This window comes from Ricinus communis, chromosome 10 (genome assembly GCF_019578655.1).
Source record: "Ricinus communis isolate WT05 ecotype wild-type chromosome 10, ASM1957865v1, whole genome shotgun sequence".
NCBI lineage: Eukaryota > Viridiplantae > Streptophyta > Magnoliopsida > Malpighiales > Euphorbiaceae > Ricinus > Ricinus communis.
In genome coordinates, this window is record NC_063265.1 from 8,805,863 (window position 1) to 8,830,538 (window position 24,676).

At 29.4% G+C, this 24,676-nt stretch overlaps 5 protein-coding genes across 6 annotated transcripts; 4 read left to right on the forward strand and 1 right to left on the reverse strand.

The window, feature by feature from the left end:
* The first annotated feature begins 2,912 nt into the window (after positions 1-2,912).
* Positions 2,913-4,680, forward strand: LOC8284295 (cytochrome P450 89A2). Its single transcript, XM_002523991.4, has one exon. It carries the CDS (start codon positions 3,011-3,013, stop codon positions 4,550-4,552), a length of 1,542 nt encoding a protein of 513 aa, XP_002524037.2. The 5' UTR covers positions 2,913-3,010; the 3' UTR covers positions 4,553-4,680.
* A 4,375-nt stretch (positions 4,681-9,055) lies between these two features.
* LOC8284294 (cytochrome P450 89A2) lies at positions 9,056-10,996 on the forward strand. Its single transcript, XM_002523990.4, has one exon. The coding sequence runs from the start codon at positions 9,263-9,265 to the stop codon at positions 10,907-10,909; it is 1,647 nt and encodes a 548-aa protein (XP_002524036.3). The 5' UTR covers positions 9,056-9,262; the 3' UTR covers positions 10,910-10,996.
* A 2,511-nt stretch (positions 10,997-13,507) lies between these two features.
* LOC8284293 (cytochrome P450 89A2) lies at positions 13,508-15,257 on the forward strand. Its single transcript, XM_002523989.4, has one exon. The coding sequence runs from the start codon at positions 13,605-13,607 to the stop codon at positions 15,147-15,149; it is 1,545 nt and encodes a 514-aa protein (XP_002524035.2). The 5' UTR covers positions 13,508-13,604; the 3' UTR covers positions 15,150-15,257.
* Positions 15,258-19,003: 3,746 nt separating this feature from the next.
* LOC8284292 (cytochrome P450 89A2) lies at positions 19,004-21,523 on the reverse strand. 2 transcript variants are annotated; one of them, XM_048379993.1, is made up of 2 exons: positions 20,297-21,523; positions 19,955-20,148 (listed from the first exon to the last, which is right to left on the reverse strand). In XM_048379993.1, the coding sequence occupies exons 1-2, from the start codon at positions 21,485-21,487 to the stop codon at positions 20,083-20,085; spliced, it is 1,257 nt and encodes a 418-aa protein (XP_048235950.1). In that variant the 5' UTR covers positions 21,488-21,523; the 3' UTR covers positions 19,955-20,082. The 2 variants fall into 2 exon arrangements, with proteins under 2 accessions (XP_002524034.2, XP_048235950.1); XM_002523988.3 differs by having other exon boundaries at positions 19,004-21,523.
* A 1,679-nt stretch (positions 21,524-23,202) lies between these two features.
* LOC8284291 (DNA polymerase delta subunit 4) lies at positions 23,203-24,460 on the forward strand. Its single transcript, XM_002523987.4, has 2 exons — positions 23,203-23,491; positions 24,052-24,460. The coding sequence occupies exons 1-2, from the start codon at positions 23,305-23,307 to the stop codon at positions 24,243-24,245; spliced, it is 381 nt and encodes a 126-aa protein (XP_002524033.1). The 5' UTR covers positions 23,203-23,304; the 3' UTR covers positions 24,246-24,460.
* The last annotated feature ends 216 nt before the right edge of the window (positions 24,461-24,676 follow it).

The following is a 24,676-nucleotide window of genomic DNA, read 5'->3' on the forward strand; positions in this document are numbered from 1 at the left end:
AAGTCTTGATTTACAAGGATCTAATTATTTTTACACCGATCGACTATTATTATTATATTGTCTGTATTTGATAATGTGAGTTTTGAGTCTAACAACTCATAGTTTCAATATTTGACAATTAAATTATGATTTAAAGAATCATCAATCTGATGATATCAATTTAACAGTCAAATATAACATTTTGAGTAGTTAAGCTCTAAATTCATATTATCAAATACAATAAATATGATAATAATAGCTGATCGGAATAAAAATTGTTAAATATAAGTAAATTTTAAAATTAAATTATATAAAATTTAATAATATTATTCTAAATATAAGTAATTTTAAAATGTTTAAATTTTATTGAATTAAATTATATTAAAAATAAAAAAACTAGAGCAAGAAAAATAATATTATTTTAATTAGATACTAAAACTAACTTGTACTAAATATAAAATTTTATTCTAATTTAATAATAAAATTAATTTTGGACGAATTTAATACTTGATAGTAAGTTCAAAAATCAAATTTTAATATTAAATTATTAATTTAGTCTTTAGAATAACATGGAAGGGATAATAATTAGTTTTATTAAAACTTAGAAGGATTTTAATATAATAAAAAAATTACAAAGACCGACTCATATATTAGACCAAACCATATAAGTAAGTAGTATATAACCCTCTTAGATATCATTAAATACTTTTCTCATTGTTTAAACTCATTAGAATATTATTATTATTATTGTTATTATTATTAGTAGTATTATTACTTATCCATTTCTTAATGCCCTATACTCACAAATTACATGAATATAAATTTATTTATTATTTCAATTATACAGAAAATGTATAATTAATACTTTGTTCTTTTAAGGGATAATTAAATTTTTGGTGTTTGAACTTACAAGAAATGATAATAGAATGGCTGAATTTCTAAAACTAACAATTAAGTATGTCAATCTGTAAAAAAATCATAAAATAGTATTTCTAGCAAGTGATTTTTAAGTTTTTTTTTTTTAAATTCTTGCAGTGATAGATAAGAGCAAAAATTATTGAACATTGTCAAAAATTAAAATAGATGTATAAATGATATGGACTTAGAGTAAATTTTATCTCATATATATTTTTTGAACTTTTTTTTCTCAACTCGCTTTCTCTAACTTTTAATTTTTTTTTTATCTCTTATTTCGCTCTTTTTATATTGTAAATATATATATATATATATATATATATAAGACTGATAGTGATCTTTACTTATGTCATAAGAGTTAATGTAGAGAAAAAGTTGTGGACTAACAGAAATTCAGTAATCCAAATCTCTAATCTGCAATTTAGTAATCCTAATTTTTAATCTCTAATTCATGAATTCTAATATTTTACTTTTATGGATATTTATTTTTTACGGATAAGTTTATCGCTATTGTAACACATCATTACCGCATGTTTGTTATTTTTCATCTTATTTAATTTAAAAGATCTAGGTTGATATTTATAATAAGTAACCTATTGAAAATATTATTTTGTTATTGATTTACAAGTTGCTATATTTAATTATTAATTTTAAAAATTTAAATATTAAATTTTTATTTTTTGATGAATTTAAACACTAAAAATATAATTACTCCTTCTTTTAATAATATATTCTTTTGGTACAATAAAATAAATTTTCTAATAATGTGTTAAAAATCATGAATCATTATATATTTACTCATACTAATTTTTTCAATAATTTCATAATATCTCATTTATATTCTTTCAATATGGATTTTTTTTATTTTATATTTGATAATTTAAAATATCATATATCTATTCATAATTATTTTATTAATAAGTAACTCTTTTCTTTTTTATATCTTGCATGTTAAATATATATATAAACAATTTACATATACCAATAAGAAAAGTTGTTTTTTTTTTTTTTGAATTAAATCTCAAGTTCATATTGATATATACATGAGTAAGTTCTTGTAAGGAATGATTTGTACTACTGAGACTTTTGCAAAAAAATTAAAATAAAAATAACAATCATATATTGTATCTTAATCCAAGGATTTCATCTTCTTAGTATCTTGATATTGCAATAAGAACCTAAGAGTTGAAGTATTATTATTATTGTTAACTACCTAAATTCATGAATTAGAATCTTAAACATGATGAAAAATTATTATTAATTATTACTATTACTTATTCATTCATATACATATGTATATGTATATATAAACCAATTGAACAATGAAATTAACTTTGGATCCTATTTTGCAAAGAGGCTCGTTATGAAAAGCATATATGGATGCTTCACAATACAATATCATCAAAATAAATCGGAGTTAAACAACAAAATTATATATATATAAGGAGAAAATAATTCACTGCTGGGAAAGATGCATATGAGAGTAAGAGATGGAAGGAACCTGGGAAAAGAAATACAATGGAGAGTTTCATATTACTACAAGGCTACATCTAATGGTTAATTAATATTTAAAATATGCAAAATTAATATTATATATTTATAATGTGATAACTGAGATATATTTGGTAGGATTGCCTTGTGATTTTAAAATGATATTAAAATGTAGATGTCATTTTGAAGAATCTTTCAAATTAATCAGACATAGACCCAACTATCAATTAATTAGACGACAGCTACAAATTAAAATCGTACATGAACCACGAGGGTTTTAAATTAAATCATATACATTGAAGCAATTATCAATTGCTCGAGCATTATATTTCTAAATGGTTGACCTTTTTAAATAACTCCATCATAAGCCCTGGTTTCAGAAAAACACAGCTAGCTATATTAATGAATTCTATAAAATATTATAGGTGATGCTTATTATGATCTTGTGTAATCTTGATTATGCAAGTGGTACAACAGTAGAAATTAAGAATGGAAACGCATGATTCACAGGGGGCACAAAATTATAAATCGGTTGGTGATACCTTGACATTTCTCCTATATATATATATTGGCAAGCTTATATATAGCTATCCTGATAAAAATCTCCATCAGCCTCGCCTGCAAAATGGAAACTTGGTTCATTATCATCATCAGCCTCCTCATCTCTGCTCTCATCAAAGCTCTTTTCAGCATTTTCTTTCAATCCAAGAAGCACAGCCTCCCTCCAAATCCTGTTAACTTCCCAATAATCCGCAACATTTTATGGTTCAGGAAATCCTTCTCTGAGCTCGAGCCGATCATTCGCTCCTTCCATAAAGACATCGGCCCTATAATCACTCTCCATATCGGCTTTTATCCCAACATCTTCATCGCTGATCACTCACTTGCCCACCAAGCCTTAGTCCAAAACGGGGCAATTTTCGCTGACAGACCACGAGCTCTTGCTGCTAATAATGTTGGTTTGTCTGTTTACGGTCCTACTTGGCGTCTTTTACGCAGAAATCTTATGTCCGAGATCCTCCATACTTCGCGCGTTAAGTCATACTCTCATGCTCGCAAATGGGTGCTTGAAATCCTCCTAAACCGCTTTAAATCGCAGTCAGAATGTGGTCATCCTGTTCTTGTTGCAGATAATTTTCAATATGCCATGTTCTGTTTATTAGTGCTAATGTGTTTTGGAGACAAGCTTGACCAGAAACAGATTGAGGAAATACAGAGAGTAGAAGAATTGTTGTTTGCAAATTTTGAAAGATTGGAGATACTCAATTTGTGGCCAAGTGTGACCAAGATTCTGTTTCGGAAACGCTGGTCAGAGTTCTTGCAGCTTGAAAAGGAAAGAGAAGATGTCATAATTCCACTGATAAGAGCAAGAAAGAGCTTGAAAGAAGAGAGACAAAGCAAGAACTCTGAGGACCAAAAAGATGACAATGAGTATGTCTTGTCGTATGTTGATACCTTGTTAGATCTACAACTTCCTGATGAGAAAAGAAAGCTCACAGAGAAGGAAATGGTGGTTTTATGCAATGAGTTTCTCAATGCGGGCACAGACACTGCAACCTCATCGTTGCAATGGATCATGGCAAATTTGGTTAAGTACCCACATATTCAAGAAAAGTTGTTTATGGAGATTAAAGGGGTTGTTACTGAAGGCGAAGAAATGGTAAAAGAAGATGATTTGCAAAAGATGCCATATTTAAAAGCTGTAATTTTAGAAGGGTTAAGGAGGCATCCACCAGTACATTTTACAATTCCACATGCTGTGACTGAAGATGTAGTTTTGGATAAATATGCAATACCCAAAAATGCCCAAATAAATTTCATGGTAGCAGATATGGGGTTGGATCCAAAGGTGTGGGAGGATCCCATGGCCTTCAAGCCTGAGAGATTCATCAGTGGTGACATTAATGGTGCTGGGGGAGAAGTGTTTGATATAACAGGAAGCAGGGAGATTAAGATGATGCCATTTGGTGTGGGAAGGAGGATTTGCCCTGCATATGGATTGGCAATTCTTCAGTTGGAGTATTTTGTGGCTAATTTAGTTTGGAGTTTTGAATGGAAAGCTATTGATGGAGATGATGTTGACTTGTCTGAGGTGCTGGACTTTATAGTGAATATGAAGAATCCATTACAAGCTCATATTTCACCTAGATTAAACAGAGGTTTTTGAACCTCAGTCTTGATTATTGAAGATATTCAAATTATGAGTGATGATAAGAATAATTGTAAATTATTAAGTGATGGGTCCTTTTTTCTTGGAAAATTCGGGTTGTATAAAATCGATCCATGATTGACACATACTGATTAGTTTTAAATAATAAATTAAGTATGAATCTTCCAATATCAAAATATAAAATATTATATATATATATATATATATATATATATATATATATATATATATCATTTTTCTATTTATTATAACTTACGCATTAAATATACACGTAAATAATACTATACAACTAAATATGTCAACCTTAGGTACCCTATTAGAGACCCACACAGCCTTCCTTATCTTTTTCTATGTACAAGCTTTTTATTGCTATAATTTTTAATTATGGCACTTGGTAAATCTGTATTTATTCTTTTATTTTTGTAGTAAAGGTTTATGCTCTCATATAAATGGGTCTTATATCCTGCATTTTGAACCATATTGTAATATGGTCCGAGAAAGTATAACATGTGCGAGCTTTTAAAAAAAAAATCATATATTGAATGTTTATTGTTTATTAATTTTAATTTATTAAAAAATATTTATATTACAGTATAAATATTTATAGAATAACTTTAGTTTAACATTTTTTCTGATTACTAATTGATAATTTAACATCTATATTATATAATATTTATTTGAATAAATTAATGAATATGGTATTTATTAATAATAAAAATTCATTAACAAATTAATAATATTATACTGATAAAATGATGAATGCTTATATCAATCATAAAAATATTTCAATATGCATCACAAAAATAATAAATCTAACTTTAGTAGAGAATTAACATTATTTTTATTTGAAAATAAATATTTCATAGTAATTTAAGAAACATATATAAAATTATAACTATTGAATTGACAATGACAAATTAATGAATGTGTAAATTACAAATGAAGAACATCATTCACTATAGTTATAAGCTTTTAAAAATTGATGGAATACAAGATGAATATCGTTACAATAAACAATAAATATTATCCTATGAATGATGAATTTTGATATTCATTATAAAAATATAAAACCTTTGGTTATAAAATTATCTTGATAAATATTTTAAATTATTAAATATGTAAAAAGTTAGTTTTATTCCCTAATAATATAAAGTTTTAGCATACAAAAAGTTCATAGAAATTATATTATATTAGTTTTAATAGATAATTTATTTTATCATTTGGCGAAAGTGTATCAATTTTTAATTTTTATAATATGACTAATTAAAAAATAAAAGTATTATTAATAATTATGTTAATTTTTAAATTTATTTACCTATAATACAATATATATATATCATTTTGGGATTAAATTTTTTTGACATATGTATTCATTTCTAACACATGAAACTTAAATTTATATTTAAAATAATTAAAAATATATTAAAAATGTTTAATTTTTCTTTATTTATAAAGATATTATAAATAATCATTAAAACATTATAAATAAATTATAAAATATCAAAAATTCTATTTAATCTTATAATAAACTCATTGTACATTATTATTTATGACATTCATATAATGTTGTAAGTAAAAAATTAATTTGTATAAATATAAAATATTTACTTAATATATAATTTTAAATTAATATTAATTTTTATAATTTATTTTATTATTTTTTTAAATAAAAAATAACTAAAAAAGTGGAACAGCAATCTTGCACACATGGCTCTGCTGTCGGACCACGCTGCAAGTGGACCGGAATGCGGAATAAATTGCCATCATTATAGACGCACGGTAGTAATTTTTCTTTTATTTTAACGGTCATAACTTTAATTTTATATAATATAGCATAAACCCATTAAAACAAAGATAATACGCTTACGGCCCAAAGAGAACAAATAAAACATCATGACCAACTAAAAAATGAGAAAAAATATAATATTATATTATATTTAAAAGAGTAAAAAGAAGGAAAATAATTATTATTTTCTATTTTATATTCTCTTTATTCTTAAAAAGGGTTTTACAATAAATTATCCCTAAAGTATAATTAATAATAATAATAATTAAAAATAATTATAATAATAACAATAATAATAAAAATTATAATGTTAAATATACAAGTATGTCTCTCTGTTTTCATATAAAATAATTTTTTTACCATTAATTGATTATTTATACACATATTTACAATTAATATGAGAATTCTAAAATAAATCACCATCTTTGCACCTTAATGTCCTCTGTAAAAATCAAGATTCCTTTAAAATAAATATAAATATAAAAAAATAAATTAGGATAAAACTGAAAAAAAAAAGTAATAAAAATAAGAGGTGGAAAATAAAATATTAATTTCTTCTTTTATTTTTTATCCATCAGTCCCGTTCAAGCTAATATATATTGGCTTCCCTTTCTAAAAAGATTTCCAATCATAATGTATATGTTTCTCTTTTTTGAAACACTAGACTAGGATATTGTATATCCTTGATACTGAGTTTAGACATTAAAAAATCAAATTAGATTGGACTTTTAACACGAGGAAGAACAACAAAATATAAAGTTACTTTATCAGATTTTTACTCTCGAACAACAGCAGTGGGCGGAGAGAAGAGAGGATTTTTAATTTTAGAAATAGAATATGAAAAAATAAAGAGAGTGAATAAGAGAGATTGAAAATAACGGCTTATTTTATTTTTATTATTTTGAATGTTTGAGAATGAAAAAAAAAAAGGTTTGTCTTTTAAAAGTTTAAGACCCTAAAAGAACATATGGTTAGAATTAAAAGATACAATATTATATGTACGTTTATTTGAATATTATTGTGACAACTAAGCCTAGAGAAATGGTTCGATGAGGGCGAGAAGTGGATGCCAGGGCAAGGATAGGACGCCTAGACAAGAAGCGGCTTCTGGCAGGCTTCTAGGATGGCAGCACTCTAAGATGCGGAGGTACATGAATTAATCGAATTGCACATCAAAATGAGGTGGAAAATGGTTGATAACATATATGTATTGAGACACACATAACTATCTTTTTTAACTTACACGGAATAGCTATGGCTCTGGAATGTCTTTTTCTCAAATAAATAGAGTAATATAAATAGCCCCCGCGCTAATATACAAAACTGGTAATAAAAAAGGCAAAAGAGACGAAGGCCAAAGCATTGACTGAAGAGGGGGGCAAAGATATATTCGCCTTTTACTTCTTCTCCGCCTACTGACTGCTACTCGGCCAGATGCTTTTTATTTCTTCTTCGTAGATCGGAGGTTAAGATGTTATTAGGTAATTAGTAGGTGTCAACGGAAAGTAAGTCCTTGAAAGTTGGCGGATCGGCATAGGCGGTATGGTTTAACTTTTAGCCCCTCCGGCCACTCTTACAGAGCCTTACCCTTCATGTCTATCTTCCATGACAAGATGAATCTATTGTCCGCTTTTGCCCCACTTCCACTAAAAGTTATTCTATATAGGACAAACGCCAGTCACGATAGTTAGAATTAATTACATTAGGCGCCTTTTGGTTGTTTGGCTGTAGAGTTATAGGAATTCCAAAGTTAAATGTGCTTCGTTTGGAGAAATTTTAGGATGAGTGACCTCCCTGCGAAGTTCTCGAACCTGCCAAATGGACAAAATCGTGAGGCCAGTGGGGCAAAAGCGGACAATATTTTATTGTGATCCGGTTCTCGGTCATTACAAATGGTATCAGAGCAAGACCCCTCTAGTAGATGTATGGTTCGAGAATGAACCAGGCGGAAGTTGGTGGGCATGTGACAGCCTGACCTAGAGAGCTCTCTGATGAGGGCCGAAAGTGGACTCCAGGGCAAAGATAAGATACCTGGACAAGGAGCGTCTTCTGGCAGGCTTCTAAGATAGCAGTACTCTAGGCTTTTGGCAGGCTTCTAAAATAGCAGCACTCTAAGGTACGGGGTACATAAATAAATCTAATTGCACATCGAAACAGGGCTGGAATGGTTGATAACATATATATAAAGAGTTGGAACTAATCACATAATGCGCCTTTTGATTGTTTGGCTGTGGAGTTATATGGACTTTAAAGTTAAACGCATTTGGTTTAGGGAAGTTCTCAAACCCGTAAAAAAAGACAAAACCATGAGGCCAATAAGTGGCTAAAGCCAATGTGTTAATATAATTAAATAAACAAATTAGTTGTGTCATAAATGAATTAAATAGATCAATTTTATTTATATATAGTTTTTTAATGTCATAAATTAGTTGATTTGTTAATAACTCGGATATGTCAAACCTGTTTAATTTCGTATTTGTGTTGTTTAATCGGATCATATCATAAATTGTCGGTTTTAATACTAAAAACGGAGAGAAAGAAGAAATTGACAAGAGAAGGATTTTTTTGGCTCTGGTTAGGGTGCAAGGTTAACAAACCTATAGTCATTGCTTACGACATCTTTCTGAACCAGATCAATAAGTACTAGGAAGTGCTCGATTATGATGAATTTACCCATGGATATGTACCCTGGCATAAATTTCTATATCTAATCAATGTATTTGCAAATAAATGACAAACTTCAGTGCATGTGGAGATCAACGACACAAAATCTCGGTTTCACATGTTTATATCTACACACCCCGGATCTTCCTCGAAATGATAAAAGAGCGACATCCACCAATTAGTTTCTTCATAACATTGATGCCAATCCATTACAAGACAAGAATCCAAAACTAGACAAGAAGATCCTGTTAACTCAGATGTCGTTATGTCCTGTGTATATTATATATATATATATATTCTGTCTATCGGCATTAATCCACTGCAAAAAAATGGAAACCTGGTTCCTCGTCATCATCACTCTCTGTATCTCTGCTCTCATCAAATCTCTTGTCAATATTTTCTTTGAATCCAAGAAGCACAGGCTCCCTCCAGGTCCTGTTAACTTCCCTATCATCGGCAACATTCTATGGCTTCGAAAATCCTTCTTCGAGCTCGAATCAATCATCCGCTCTCTCCACAAAAACCTTGGCCCTATGATCACGCTCCACATCAGCACACGGCCCACCATCTTCATCGCTGATCGCTCTCTTGCCCACCAAGCCTTAGTCCAGAACGGAGCAGTTTTTGCTAACCGGCCGCGAGCTCCTGCTACTAGTAAAATTACTACTAGCAATCAACATGTTATAAGCTCTGCCTTTTATGGTCCTACTTGGCGCCTCCTTCGCCGGAATCTTACATCAGAAATCCTCCATCCTTCGCGGATTAAGTGTTACTCTCATGCTCGTAAATGGATTCTTGAAATCCTCCTCAACCTCTTCGAATCGCAGTCGAAATCTGAGGACCCTGTTCTTGTTGTAGGTAATTTTCAATACGCCATGTTCTGTTTGTTAGTACTTATGTGTTTCGGTGACAAGCTTGGTCAGAAACAAATTGAGGAGATTGAGAGAGTCCAGCGTTCGGCGATTGTGAACTCTCGTAGATTTGAAAAACTCAATTTCATGCCAAGATTGACCAAGATCTTGTTTCGGAAAGATTGGTCAGAATTCTTGCAGCTTCAAAAGGATCGAGAAGATGTGTTGATTCCTCTGATAAGAGCAAGAAAGAAGGTGAACGAAGAGAGACAAAGCAAGAAATCTAATAGCAAAAAGGATGATGAGCATGTGTTATCTTATCTTGATACCTTGTTTGACCTGCAACTTCCTGATGAGAAAAGAAAGCTTACAGAGAAGGAGATACTTAGTTTATGCAACGAGTTCCTCAATGCCGGCACAGATACTACTTCCACAACCTTGCAATGGATCATGGCAAATTTGGTCAAGTACCCATATATTCAAGAAAAGCTATTTATGGAGATTAAGAGTGTTGTTGCTGATGGAGAAGAAGAGGTAAAAGAAGATCATCTGCAAAAGATGCCATATTTGAAAGCTGTAATTTTAGAAGGGCTAAGGAGGCACCCACCAGCACATTTTCTATTGCCACATGCTGTGATTGAAGATGTAGTTTTGGGTAAATATTTAGTACCCAAGACTGCCAATATAAACTTCATGGTAGCAGAAATGGGGCTGGATCCAGAGGTGTGGGAGGATCCAATGGCATTTAAGCCTGAAAGATTTATGGGTAGTAGTGACAATAGTAGCAGTGAGGGTGGTGGGGGAGAAGTGTTTGATATAACAGGAAGTAGGGAGATTAAGATGATGCCATTTGGTGCGGGAAGGAGGATTTGCCCTGGATATGGATTGGCAATGCTTCATTTGGAGTATTTTGTTGCTAATTTAGTTTGGAATTTCGAGTGGAAAGCTATCGATGGAGATGATATTGACTTGTCACAGAAGCAGGAGTTTACAATAGTGATGAAGAATCCATTGAAAGCTCATATCTCTCCCAGGTTAAACAGAGGTTTTTGAACCTTAGTCTCGTTAAAGCTTCAAATCTGTATGTAAAACATTTCTTTCTAATTAATCAAATATTAATAAAAGAAACTAATCAAGCCAGACAATGTGGTAAGAATATGTAATATTTGATTAATTGAGCACCTAAATGATTACGACCCACCAAAGTTTTAAAATAATTTAGGACAAGTAATCTATATACAGACATGAGCTTTGATTTCTTTTAACAAATATATCTTCTGTCTTAAAATCAATTAATTTTTGCTTTACTGTAAATCATTTTTCTTCTGATTCTACCTACCAAATCTTTGTGACTTGAAGACTTAAAACATGCACTAAACAAATGTGTTTTAATTTTTATATCTGAAAAAGGAAAATTAAAAACAAAATGACAGCAACACCACCGGGGCTGCAAGCAACTAAAACACCAGATCAGATAGGGTTCTATAATCTTTTAAATTATTATTATTCCACAAAATAATAGCTTCACATTTCCATCAATTTGCTTCTTCTGGAAAATTATTTCTTATTAACACAAGATTTCATACAAAACCATGTAATTAAACCTCTTTCAAGCATTTCATCAAACAAATTGAGAGCAATACTGACTAAACCACAATCACAACACAAAATACAAAAATCAATTAGCCAAAGTGTTCTGTATGATAATAGGCGGATGGAGGCTGTACAAACCAATTCTGTTAGGAACCAATAATATTAAATTTCAAAATATAATTGACAAAATGATCAAATACGAACATTTTGTACAATGCCTGGCTATCTATTCTGTTCATGAAATGAAACCTATACCAATAATAGTGAAATTCATTCTAATAATAAGAACAATAATAATAGATATATAATCACGCAGTGTGCACTGAATACTGAAATTAGGCCTTGTTTGGGATTGACTGACGAAATATTTTCAAAAATAAAATAAATCTTATTAATCATGAAAATTACTTTTAGAAAGAAAAAAAAAAAAAAAGCAAGTCAATATATACCTTTTAAGAAAAAAAATAAGTTTGACAAAATTAATTTTAAAAAATAAAAAATAAATTTACTAAATCAAAAATATTTTAAACATGCTTCTATCACCCAATAGCAATCCTAAATAGAGTGTAACTTGGTCCTAAGTGTGAATCTAAGAACTTGGTTCTAGGGAGACATGTATGGCATTTATTATTTTGTCTACAAGAATTCTCTTATTTTCTTTTTTTGTGAAATAATTCAAATTTATTAAGGATGGATAAACAAATTTTATATCAAAACGACCTTTTAAATATGCTTAAAAAAAGATTATACTAGCTGAAATAGTTATATTATTATATATTTATTCTAGAGACGAGCATTCGATCAGTCCGGTTTAAAATCAATTTGAACCATACTTGTTAAATAAATTCAATTTTTTGCGAGTATTAATTGAATTGAAATAAAAATTTAGATTAACTTGAAATAATTAAACCAAAATAATTAAATTTTATATGAATATAAAACAAAATGGATCGAATAAGAGAATATAATAAAAGAAAAGAACCTTAGAATTGAATAAAAGAATATAATATAAAATTAACTGAAAAATTAAATTTTATAATATATTTTTAATATTTTTAATAATAAACAATAAACAGTTTGATTATTTCGAACTTTCGACTAATAAAATATCTTAACCTTAGAACCCGGATCAAACTAACTTTAATTTTTACAAATATAAATTTATCAAAAGATAAAAATCGAATCGAGCTGAATTATTTAATTGGGTTCAATTTTTTTTTAGTTTATTCAGGATTTTGGTCAATAGTAATTCGTATCCATTCACATAAATACTATGAATTTGGATGCAAAAGTTTTAAGGAGGGAGCTATCACAGTTTTGATTTTATGAAACGGATATCGATACTACAATCACATCAAAATAATTTTGCCATGAACAGTGAATCAAAGATAAAAAAACAAACACAATTTGTAGCTAACATGTGCTAAGAATATATAGGGGGAAAGTAAATCACTCCTAAGCATATGAAAATGAGAGATGGAAGGAAAGTGAGAGAAAAATACAAAGGATTGAAGGACTACGTCCAGTGCATGGGTGAGCTTTCATTTGTTTTAGTTCACCTTTTTTCTTCTACTGGTCTATAATTTGCTTCTTCGTTTCCTTTCTTACATTGCTCAAATTAAGATTGCAATGCATTTTTCATTGTCTTGTGAAGCCTGAATGTATAATGTGGTAACTAATGGGACATAATTAATGAATTAATTAATACGGTAATGAAAACATGTGATAAATAAACTATATTATCATGTGAATTATTGACAGCATGTTTAGTAGAACAAGTTTTGTGATTTTTCTGCGCATGGCGCACTGTCATTTTAATTGAACGATTGAAGATTATTTATTAGTACATCATACATGGAGGTTACACTGCAACTATCAATTATTAAAGAGACTTATTTCTAGATGATTGGCCTTCTTACGTAATTCAGTCAGTGACCTTATTTAGAGACGCAACTGGATCATGAATTCTATACAATTGATGACGAATGTGAGCTTGTTTTATTAGACAAGTTATGCATCAGTGGAAGTTAAGAAGAAAAGAAATGATTTACATGAGCCAAAAAAATGTGACTAGTCCACCTAATTAACCTGTGTTATAATCTATATATATGGTGTTTGTAAAGTGTTAAAATCTCCATTGGTCACATCTGCAGCAATGGAAACTCGATTCATCATCACCATCATCCTCAGCCTGTTCATCTCTGCTCTCATCAGAACTCTATTCAACCTTTTCTTCAAATCCAAGAAGCACAGCCTCCCTCCAACTCCTGTTAACTTCCCCATAATCCGCAACATTTTATGGCTCAGGAAATCCTTCTCCGAGCTCGAGCCGATAATTCGCTCCTTCCAAAAAGACATGGGCCCTGTAATCACTCTCCATATCGGCTTTCGTCCCAACATCTTCATCGCTGATCACTTTCTTGCTCACCGAGCCTTAGTCCAGAACGGGGCAGTATTCGCTGACAGGCCACGAGTTGTTGCTGCTAATAATGTCGGTTTGTCCGTTTATGGTCTTACTTGGCGCCTTTTTCGCAGGAATCTTACGTCCGAAATCCTCCATCCTTCGCGGGTTAAGTCTTACTCTAATGCTCGCAAATGGGTGCTTGAAATCCTCCTCGACCGCTTTGAATTGCTATCGAAATGTGGTAATCCTGTTCTTGTTGCTGGTAATTTTCAGTATGCCATGTTTTGTTTGTTAGTGCTTATGTGTTTTGGAGACAAGCTTGATCAGAAACAGATTGAGGAAATACAAAGAGTAGAGCAATTGGTATTTGCGAATCTTGAAAGATTGGTGGAGCTCAATTTGTGGCCAAGTGTGACCAAGATTCTGTTTCGGAAACGTTGGGCAGAGTTCTTGCAGCTTGAAAAAGAAAGAGAAGATGTCATGACTCCATTGATAAGAGCAAGAAAGAAATTGAAAGAAGAGAGGCAAAGCAAGAATTATAAGGACCAAAAAGATGATGAGTATGTCTTATCGTATGTTGATACCTTGTTAGATCTACAACTTCCTGGTGAGAAAAGAAAGCTCACAGAGAAGGAAATGATAGTTTTATGCAATGAATTTCTCAATGCAGGCACAGATACTACCTCCTCATCATTGCAATGGATCATGGCAAATCTGGTTAAGTACCCATGTATTCAAGAAAAGTTATTTATGGAGATTAAAGAGGTTGTTGCTGATGGTGAAAAAAATGTAAAAGAAGAAGATTTGCAAAAGATGCCATATCTGAAAGCTGTAGTTTTAGAAGGACTAAGGAGGCACCCACCGGCACATTTGGTGTTGCCACATGCTGTGACTGAAGATATAGTTTTGGGTAAATATTTAATACCCAAAAATGCCAATATAAATTTCATGGTAGCAGATATGGGGTTGGATCCAGAGGTCTGGGAGGATCCCATGGCCTTTAAGCCTGAAAGATTCATCAGTGGTGATAGTAATGATGCTGGCGCAGAAGTGTTTGATATAACAGGAAGTAGGGAGATCAAGATGATGCCATTTGGGGTAGGAAGGAGGATTTGCCCTGCATATGGATTGGCAATACTTCATTTGGAGTATTTTGTGGCAAATTTAGTTTGGAGTTTTGGGTGGAAAGCTATTAATGGAGATGATGTGGACTTGTCTGAGGTACAGGACTTTACAGTGGTTATGAAGAACCCACTGAAAGCCCATATTTCTCGTAGAGGTTTTTTTGAACCTTGAAATTGTTACAGATTGAAGTCTATATGTAAAATTATGTTTGATTACATCTATATATGTATTGCAAAATTTATCAAAATCATTCATGCAGCTCGCCTAATAGCTTAAACTTGCACTAATAGTCTTTCTTACCACATAGATTCGCTTAGTTTCCATTCTAACAATATAAATATGATTATATCTGTATCTATGATCATACCTGGGTTGCCATCAGCTTCGCTAGACCGGTGGTTGGGCATACTACTAAGCATGTAATAAGCAGAAACGCACTTTTATACCAACAATATGCACTAACAGGTAGTCCTTGAAATTTACTAATGAAATGCGTGCAATCCAAGTCATAAATTATCTCATAAAAACTACTGAAGAACAGATCTTCCTCATAAAATACTCATGTTTAAAATGCTTAGACATTTGCTACCCTTCCCTAAGTCCCTCTTCCTATCCTAAACATTATGTAGGGTTCTGTACTTAAAAATGGCAACCAATGCATAGTAAACTAAAAATTAAGTAAATCTTAAAAAAAAAGTATAAAAAAAATATAATGTCACTTTCTCTATCTTTAAATTTAATATATATATATATATAATTCTTAAATTATTTTAAAAAAATAATAAATAAAAAAATCTCTTAAAAGCTTAACTTTCTGCAATACAGAAAAATCATGACTTAAAAGGGCTTGTTGGTGATACTCCCACAAGCCAATGGCAGGAAAAGAAAATAAAGCACTTTGGTTTGCTGCTCATCCTGCTTAAGATTGGTTCTAATGTCGATTAGGTTCCAAATTCATTTAGCTCATGGGCCCACAGCTTTTCGAAGCCAATCTGAAAGAAGGATGAGCAAGGCAATAAACACCGGGCTAGCTAAATCGTCACCATTTATCAATGGCCTGTGTCTGTTGCTAAATGGTATCGGTAAATGCAGTAATTTTTGCAGTGAAATCATTAAAAATTCATGAATTGAATACATAATTTATAAAAAAATCTTATGTTCTAGACGTCATCCGTAAATAAATTAAATTAAATGCTGATATGTGTTATTAATTTTTAATCTATATATTTATATTAATTAGTTTATTTTTTTATTATTAACTATCGATAATTAAAAACCAACCAATATAAATAATATCACATATTATTATACAATTAATTTTTTGTACTAATGATGTAATATACTTCATCCACCTAAGAATTTCTTTATCATTCTTTCTACGTGGCTGAATTGATATTAGATTTGGTGCTATATTTTGGTGCCAACTTTTTTGGCAATGAATTTTATCAACGTATTTAAAATTTATAGCTAAAATATATGGCTACTTGATTTTTTAGTCAATTTAGCCATATTGTGGCGCTAGCATTAGCGATAGATTTTTGAATTTTTTTTATTTCCTATACTTTTGCTATTTTTAACTTATTTTTTTAATTTTAGTGATGAAATTTTATATGTTTTAGTTTACCACATTTTTCAAATTTTCACTTTTTTTTAAATTTAATGAAAATTTTTTAAATTTTTTAATTACTGCACTTTTTATAAATTCCATTATTTTTGTTTATGGACGGATTTTTCAATCGCTTTAATCCATTATAAATTCACCTCTCTAGCTTTATCCCTTCATTTTATCTCTACTATATATTTTCTATTTTTTTCAATCTCTCATTACTTATTATTACTATTATTTTTTTTTATTCTTTCTTTTTCTTTCTTATTTTTTATCTACATACTCTTTCACTACCATTTTTTTCTTCTTTTTTTTTTTTTTGTATTCCTACTCTTTCAATATTTTCTTTCACTATCTTTTGTTTCTTTTATTTCTTACTTTTTTTTACATATTTTGTTCTCTTCTTATTTTTACCTTTATCTTTCTTCTTTGATATTTTTCCTTCAAATTTTTTTATTCTCTTTTCTTCTATTTTTTCTTTATCATTTTTTTACTATCTTTCTCTCTCTGTTATTTTTTCTATTTTTTGTTTTGATTTTTCTCTTCTTTTATTCTTTTTTTCATTCACCATTATTTTGATTTTTATTTCTATTTAATTATTTATTCTCCTTTTATTTATCTTTTCTTCATTTTTTCTTCTTTAATAATAATAATAATAATAATATTATTATTATTATTATTATTATATTATAAATTAATTGGACATTAAAATTTTAAAAATTAAAAATTAATTTATAAAATTATTAAAAGTTAAATAATATTTTTTAAAATAAATTAACTTTAGCGACAGATTTTAAAAATAAAATAAAAATCGCTAATTTAGCGACGAATCAATATTTGTCACTAAATTTAGCTACATATTTAGCTATGAATTTCAGTCATCGCTAAGGAGGGCATATTCAATTAAGATTTTTAAAAATTTTGATGGAATTTAAAATTTTGATGGAATTTTGATGGAATTTAAAATTCTAAAAGACTTTGTATAAGTCATAAGGTATTCAATATTGACTTTTAAAGATTTTTAAAAAATCTATTGAAATTAGAAAATATTCAATCATAACTTTTGTAATGTCTTTAAAAGTAAACTAATATTTAAAAAGTCATTGATTTTTTATAGAAATAGATTTTTATATACTTTTAATGATTTCTTTTTATGCATTGTTACAAATAAAGACTTTCAAAAATTCTCTTTCATTTTTTTCAAGATTTCAATAGATTATTTTTAAAAAACTCAAATTTCTGCTTCTTAAATTTTATACATTATTATTTTCATTTCTTTTTACTATATTCTCTATTTTATAAAATGTAAAAAATTTGATAAAACTCATGACCTAATAATTACTTACTAATAGTACTTTTTTTCTACTTACAAATGCACAAAAGAAATTAATTAAAATTTTTAATTTAATTTAAAAAGAGCCTCATGAAAAATATGAATTTTAAATGAAACATTTAATAAATTATTTTGAGCAAACAATCCCACCATATATAGACTTATATATTTTATTGAGAATGTTATTTGGATAATTTTAATGAAGTGTAATTATTGTTGGTTTAAATATTTATCAAATAGGTAATAAATAAAATATATGAAGTGTCATATGAATTTAGTTATTTAATTGAAGATAAATTGTGATATGATAATTCTTTAAAGAAAAAGTCTTAACAAAAAAAAAGATATTTATGTTGCGAGCAAGAAAATTTAAAAATGATATGAATTTAACACAATAATAAAATAAAATATGTTATTGTGTATGAAGTTTCATATAAATTATGAGAATAATACTTAAAGTAAGATGCAAAAGGAAAGAAGAGAAAAAAGAAATTATAAATGTAAAATGATTAAATTTATTTTTAAATAACTGACTAATAAATAAATAATAGTCTATGAAAATCAATAAAAATCTATTAATATCTATAAAAGTATTTTAGTAAAATTTGTGAAAATCATAAATACTATAAAAAATGAAAAATACATGAACTTTTTAAAGCAATTTACTTAAAATAAATTTTTAAAAATTTTAATTGAATATGCCATCGTAATTTATTATAATGAAATGATCTGTTGGCTAAATACAGGTTTTTTATTTTTGAGTGTGATTAATGAAATTCTACAATTTGAAAAATATGGATAAGGAATTTCATTTATATATATATGAAAATTGCGTAACACTTTGGTTTTCGTTTTGATAAGAAAGTACAAAATCAAATCAATTTTAGAATCCAACTCGACTACTCTGCTTCCATAGCCTATTTAATGCATTTAATATATAACGGGTAGCAGAAAACAAATAGAATTTAATGGCAATTAATATCAATTTTTTTTTTTTTAAATTCCTTTTCTTTTAACAGCACAACAAAGCTCCATCAATCTCTATGATATTTCAAATATTTACATTGATTGTCAACATCTAAATTTTTGAGTTTTTCAAACTCCCTGCCAACAACCATGCTTTATAGAAGAGATCAAGATTTAAATACTCAATTGATTCAAAAGTTTGATTTCTTTATTGATGTGTAATTTAAAAATTGAGAAAGTGAAAGAATAATGAAAAAGAATTAAAAGTGAATTTTTGGAGTCGTTCTGCCATGGGTATTGAACTCCACGTCGTCGTGGTGAGATAAATGTTTATAACAATTGCCTTTTAAACTCTAAATTTTAAACCCTAAATTCTAATCTCAAATTTAAGAAATCTGTAAAATGTATTTTCTAAATATGACCGCACACTAGAAATATCAAAAAAAAAAAAAAAAAAAATCATTGGATTACGTGAAGCGAGCCTATAAGAGAAGTTCATTTTTAGGAGGGAAAAGTTGGGACAGTAATTTAGGGTGTGAAGAGCAACATTTCGATATAGCTTGTTAATGTTTTTCGTGTGCGGCCATATTTAAATTAATATTTGTATAATGTTTTCTAGAATATTCGTGAAACTGCTTGTTGAAGAATATAATTATTTGCTATCCAGAATTGTAGTCATACCAGTCAAAGTGAATGAAGGCAATTAGGATGTGTGATACTGTCTCTACACTAAAAGTATATGCTTGTCAAAAGGACCAAAAAAAATCTAGAATTAGCTCAGTAATTATATAATAATCTATTTAACAATAATTAATTAAATATTCATAATAATATATACACTTAAAAAATTAAATAGCAATATAATAATGAGTTTATTACATCTTTCAATACCCTTAAATAGCATTATTATTAAGTAATATAATTATAAGTTATTACATCTTTCAATACACTTATATAGCATTTTTTTTTTCTTTATAGAAATACCCTTAAATAGGGTTATTATTATAACGAGTTATTACATATCCTTAAATGGTTCTTTTATAAAGTTTACAGACACAACAAAATCACTTGAACATTTCATTTAATGAACCTGGGAGATATTTGTGCCTGCAACGGATTCTTCATCACCACTGTAAATTCTGGCTTTTCTGATAAATCAATTTCATCTCCGTCAACAGCTCTCCACTCAAAGTTCCAAATCAAATTAGCCACAAAATACTCCAAAAGAAGCATTGCCAAACCATAACCAGGACAAATCCTTCTACCTGCACCAAAAGGCATCATCTTTATCTCTCTGCTACCTGTTATATCAAATGCTTTACCTTCATCATTCAGGAACCTTTCAGGCTTAAAAGCCATTGGATCTTCCCACACTTTTGGATCCAAACCAATATCAGCTATCAGAAAACTTACTATTCCGTTCTTTGGTATCAAATACTTATGCAACACTGCATCTTGTGTTACTGCATGTGGCAGCACAAAATGTGCTGGAGGATGCCTTCTTAGACCCTCCAAAACTACTGCTTTTAGATATGGCATCTTTTGCAAATTCCCTTCCTTTACCTCTTCCTCTCCATCTTTGATTACTCCTTTAATCTCAACGAGTATCTTTTCCTGAATTTCTGGGTACTTAACCAAATTCGCCATGATCCATTCTAAAGTTGTTGCAGTAGCATCCGCTCCGGCATTAAGGAACTCGGAGCATAAACTAACCATTTCATCATCATGAAGCTTTCTTTTTTCTTCAGGATGTTCTAAATCGAACAAAGTATCAACATACGATAAGGTGAAGTCATATTGGCGTTCTTCATTGTTCACTTCCTTTAACTTCTTTCTTGCTTTTATCAATGGAATCAGAACATTTTCTTGGTTTTTTCGGATTTGAAAGAACTCATCCCACTGCCTCCGCATGAAAATCTTTGTCAATCTTGGCAAGAAATTGAGCCTATTATACTTGCGATAACACAGAAGGATTTCCCGTTGAACTTTCTCAGTCTGTTTAATCTGGTCTTCATCAAGCTTGTCACCAAAACACATAAAAGCTGACAAGGCAAACAAAGAAAAGTGAAAATGCTCACTAAGAAACACAGGGTGACCAGATTTTGCTTGTGATCCAATCCGATTCCTAAGAATTTGGAAAACCCGTTTGCGAGCACGTCCATAAGACTTAACTCTCAAAGGATGGAGGATTTTAGAGGTAAGATTACGCCGGAGAAGACGCCAAGTAGGACCATAAAAACCAGTAGTGACACTGAGCTGATTGGAACTAAGAACTTTAGATATGGCAAAATCTGGTGGACGGTCAGCAAAAATAGCACTGTTTTGAACTAAGGCCTGATGAGCAAGGGAATGATCAGCAATGAAGATGACGGGGATATGACCCATATAGAGAGTATAGATTGGACCGAACTTGGAATGGAGGGAGCGAAGGATAGCCTCCAAATTAACAGAGTTGCGCAGGAACATTAAGTTGAAGCTAAGGGGGCCAGGAGGGAGATTGCGGATGGGGAATAAGGATTTAAACGGGAGAAAACTGGTGATGGAGATGATGAGAATGAGTACGAGATACCATGTCTCCATTGTTGGAAATATTTGAAGAATCATAGAAGAGAAATTGTGATACCAAAGAGGGAAAGAAGATAATTTTATAAGGAAAGTTAAAAGGGTCGACTTGATACTTTGAACTTTTTATTGGTACAAAAGAGGGAGAGAATAAGCTCATTGACACGTGTTGTACTGTTGCTTTGTTAAAACAAAGTAATTTTACTAGGAATATAGTTGCTGTTTCTTTTTTTTTATTGTAGTGAGTGTATTACTCTTATTTTCAAAATTAATCTCAACTTAGATGTAAAGCTAACCAATCAGCCATAGTGACCAAAGTCTACATTATGATGGGTTAATTAATGGAAAGAATAGGGCGGTGTTCCTTTGGTGTCATATTCTCTTGTCCACGCATTTTAGAAAATGTGCTAAAACCAACAAAACCTCTTCATTATTCACTACTGCTCAGTTTTGGGAACAAAGGGTAGATTTCATAGCCATCATAAACACTACTGTAATTGACGCAGAAAATACATATGACAAAATAGTAAGATTGTGAACTCAAAATTAAAGAAGACATTATATTATAAGGTCCTTTCATGACCGCCTTAATCTCACCCACTCAATATGCCTAATTAAGCCTTATAACTGCCACCGGCCCCCCCCTTGATAATACAGGCAAACTTTAGTTCAAACCACGGATATAATGACTAATTAAGTTGTAAATATTTTTTAGTTATCCTCTCTATATAACAATAAATTTATTATTTTAATATCTTAAGTTAATATTTTCTTAAATCTTTTTTAATATTTCAAGAATATTAGTTGTAAGAAAATACTTCATTAATATAATAATATAAAATTATTTCAAAAACATTTCTTAATTAATATTTTTTGCATTATATAAATAATACTATAACTATAAATAATATTACTATATTTCAGGATTATAAATTATTATATAATTAAAAATTAATTTATTAATAATTAAAATTAAAAAATATAATTTAAAACATTTTTTAGAATTAAAAATATTCTAATTAGATAATTAATATAATGTTAAAAATAATATTTTTTAGGATTAAAGATTATTGTTTATTTAGAAATACTATTTATTAATTAATAATTAATAATAAAATAATAAAATTAATGATTTTAAATTTTATTTATCAAAAATAAATATATATATTAAAATAGAAATACTATGCATTAAAATAGTTCAGAAGTTTAATGTAGCTGATAGCTATTTCTTACTCAATAATTATATTAAAATATTTAATAAAGACTTAACAAACGATAGTTGATAGCTAATTTAATTTTTTATTTATTTAAATACTATTATCCTTATTAAAATTAAATTTTTATATTTTATAATAAATAATTATTATTTTAGAACTATTCATAATAATTAAATAATTATAATATTTATAATTATAATATTTAAAATTAAAAATTTCTATTTATAAAGTTTAAATTTAAATTTAAATCTTTAAAATAAATATTTTAATTAAAAAATAATTATAATATATTTAATTATTATAAATTATTTTTATTATTTTATTAAATATAAATAATAAAGTAAATTATATATAATAATAAATTATACTTATAATATTTATTTAACATACAAACCATAATTTTTAATAAAATTTTAGTGTTTAAAGCCAAACCAAACCCACAATCACACATCTAAAAGAGTACATCGTGCCTATGGTCTATTTAGCCCAAATCCCAAAGCCCATAAAGAAACCCTTCTTTGTACAAGTATATACAGAATCCTAACCTTTCCTTCCTTCTCTAGAAACACCACCAAATTCAAAATTTGAAATTGTTTAGAGAAAGAAAGAGATACATATATACATATATAGAGAGAAAGTAATATGGCAACGGCATCACCAAACGACATGAAGAGTTTCTACAGGCAAAAGAAGACCAACAAAACTGGCATTACTAAATCCTCTTCTAAATCCAAGAAGAAATCGCCACCTAAACATGCCGCTGCTATTGGCTCTAATATTACACAGCCAACTGCCTTGATTTCTCATGGCGGTGCGCTTGATCTTCAAGGTCTCCCTCTTGCCTTCTCTATTTCTTCTTTTCCTTTTCTTTTAAAGTCTGTTTCTTTTTTTTTTTTCTTTTTTCCTAAGACGTTGTATGCTTGCATTTTTAAATGCTCGTTGATTTTAATTTTTTTTTTAGGGCTTACGTGTTGCTTTTTTTTTGGTTTTTTGAAAAATCCAATCATGAAAATATTGAAGTTTAAAGAGATGGACTTTTGCTGTTATAGTCGCAATTTTTCACATTGTCTTACTTTGTTATTTTAATTTAATTTCTTTCCCTATGAACGAAGGGAAGAGAATCGCCCAAAAAGAAGCTAAAAATAGATTAAAAAGTTCATCTTGCCACCCAAAAGCTTGTTGGGTTATCACACGAACAACAACATAATTTCTGCTTTTGTCGAATAGAAAGAGAAATAAAATTTCTGGAGTTAGAGTCTAGTCGATTGGTTCAGTTCATGGTTTAATTGCTGTAATATTTGGATGGGTAATAGTAACAACATTAGTTATAACTATGTTTGAGGCATTGGTTAATTAGGGTTTTGTTATTTTTCTTTTTGGTTCTGGCAGATGATTATGACAAAAACGAAGAAGTGTTGAGGCAATTTGACATGAACATGGCATATGGGCCATGCCTTGGGATGACACGGGTGGGGCGATGGGAGCGCGCTCAACGTTTAGGTCTGAACCCACCCAAACAAATCGAGGATCTGTTGAAGGGTGGAAAAGTGAACTCAGAATGCCTTTGGGATGGCCGTGTTTGAAAGTATATGCTTGGTGAATTATAAATCTAGTGTATCAAGTAGTGATGTGCTTATTATTGTGTAATGTTCAGCCTCTGGCTGTGCTGTTAGTATGCTTTATATTTCCTGATGACCATTTTAATCTTAAAGGAGTTGTTTTCCTGATGACCATTTTGATCTTGTAATATCTGTGCGGTCTTTATGTCAATTATGAATTTCCAACACATTAGCTTCTATGATCTCTTGCATTCAATGTGTGGAACTTTATCTTCAAAATGCTCTTTAGCAGATATAAGAAGAGCTTGTATTTTATGATCTATACAACACTCACACAGATGAGATTGAATGTTGGGGATGAGAAGGTAACCTGAGTAATCTGTCTGCTTCTTGTTTCTTTAAGCAAATTTACCTCCAAAACATTTTAAAATAGAAGTCTAAAAGCTCCGTCTTCC

Coding starts and splice junctions, on each gene's coding strand:
- LOC8284294 (XM_002523990.4), top strand. CDS start 9,263: ATGTCGTTATGTCCTGTGTATATTATATATATATATATATTCTGTCTA.
- LOC8284291 (XM_002523987.4), top strand. CDS start 23,305: ATGGCAACGGCATCACCAAACGACATGAAGAGTTTCTACAGGCAAAAG. Junction 23,492..24,051: donor CGGTGCGCTTGATCTTCAAG/GTCTCCCTCTTG, acceptor TGGTTCTGGCAG/ATGATTATGACAAAAACGAA.
- LOC8284293 (XM_002523989.4), top strand. CDS start 13,605: ATGGAAACTCGATTCATCATCACCATCATCCTCAGCCTGTTCATCTCT.
- LOC8284295 (XM_002523991.4), top strand. CDS start 3,011: ATGGAAACTTGGTTCATTATCATCATCAGCCTCCTCATCTCTGCTCTC.
- LOC8284292 (XM_002523988.3), bottom strand. CDS start 21,487: ATGATTCTTCAAATATTTCCAACAATGGAGACATGGTATCTCGTACTC.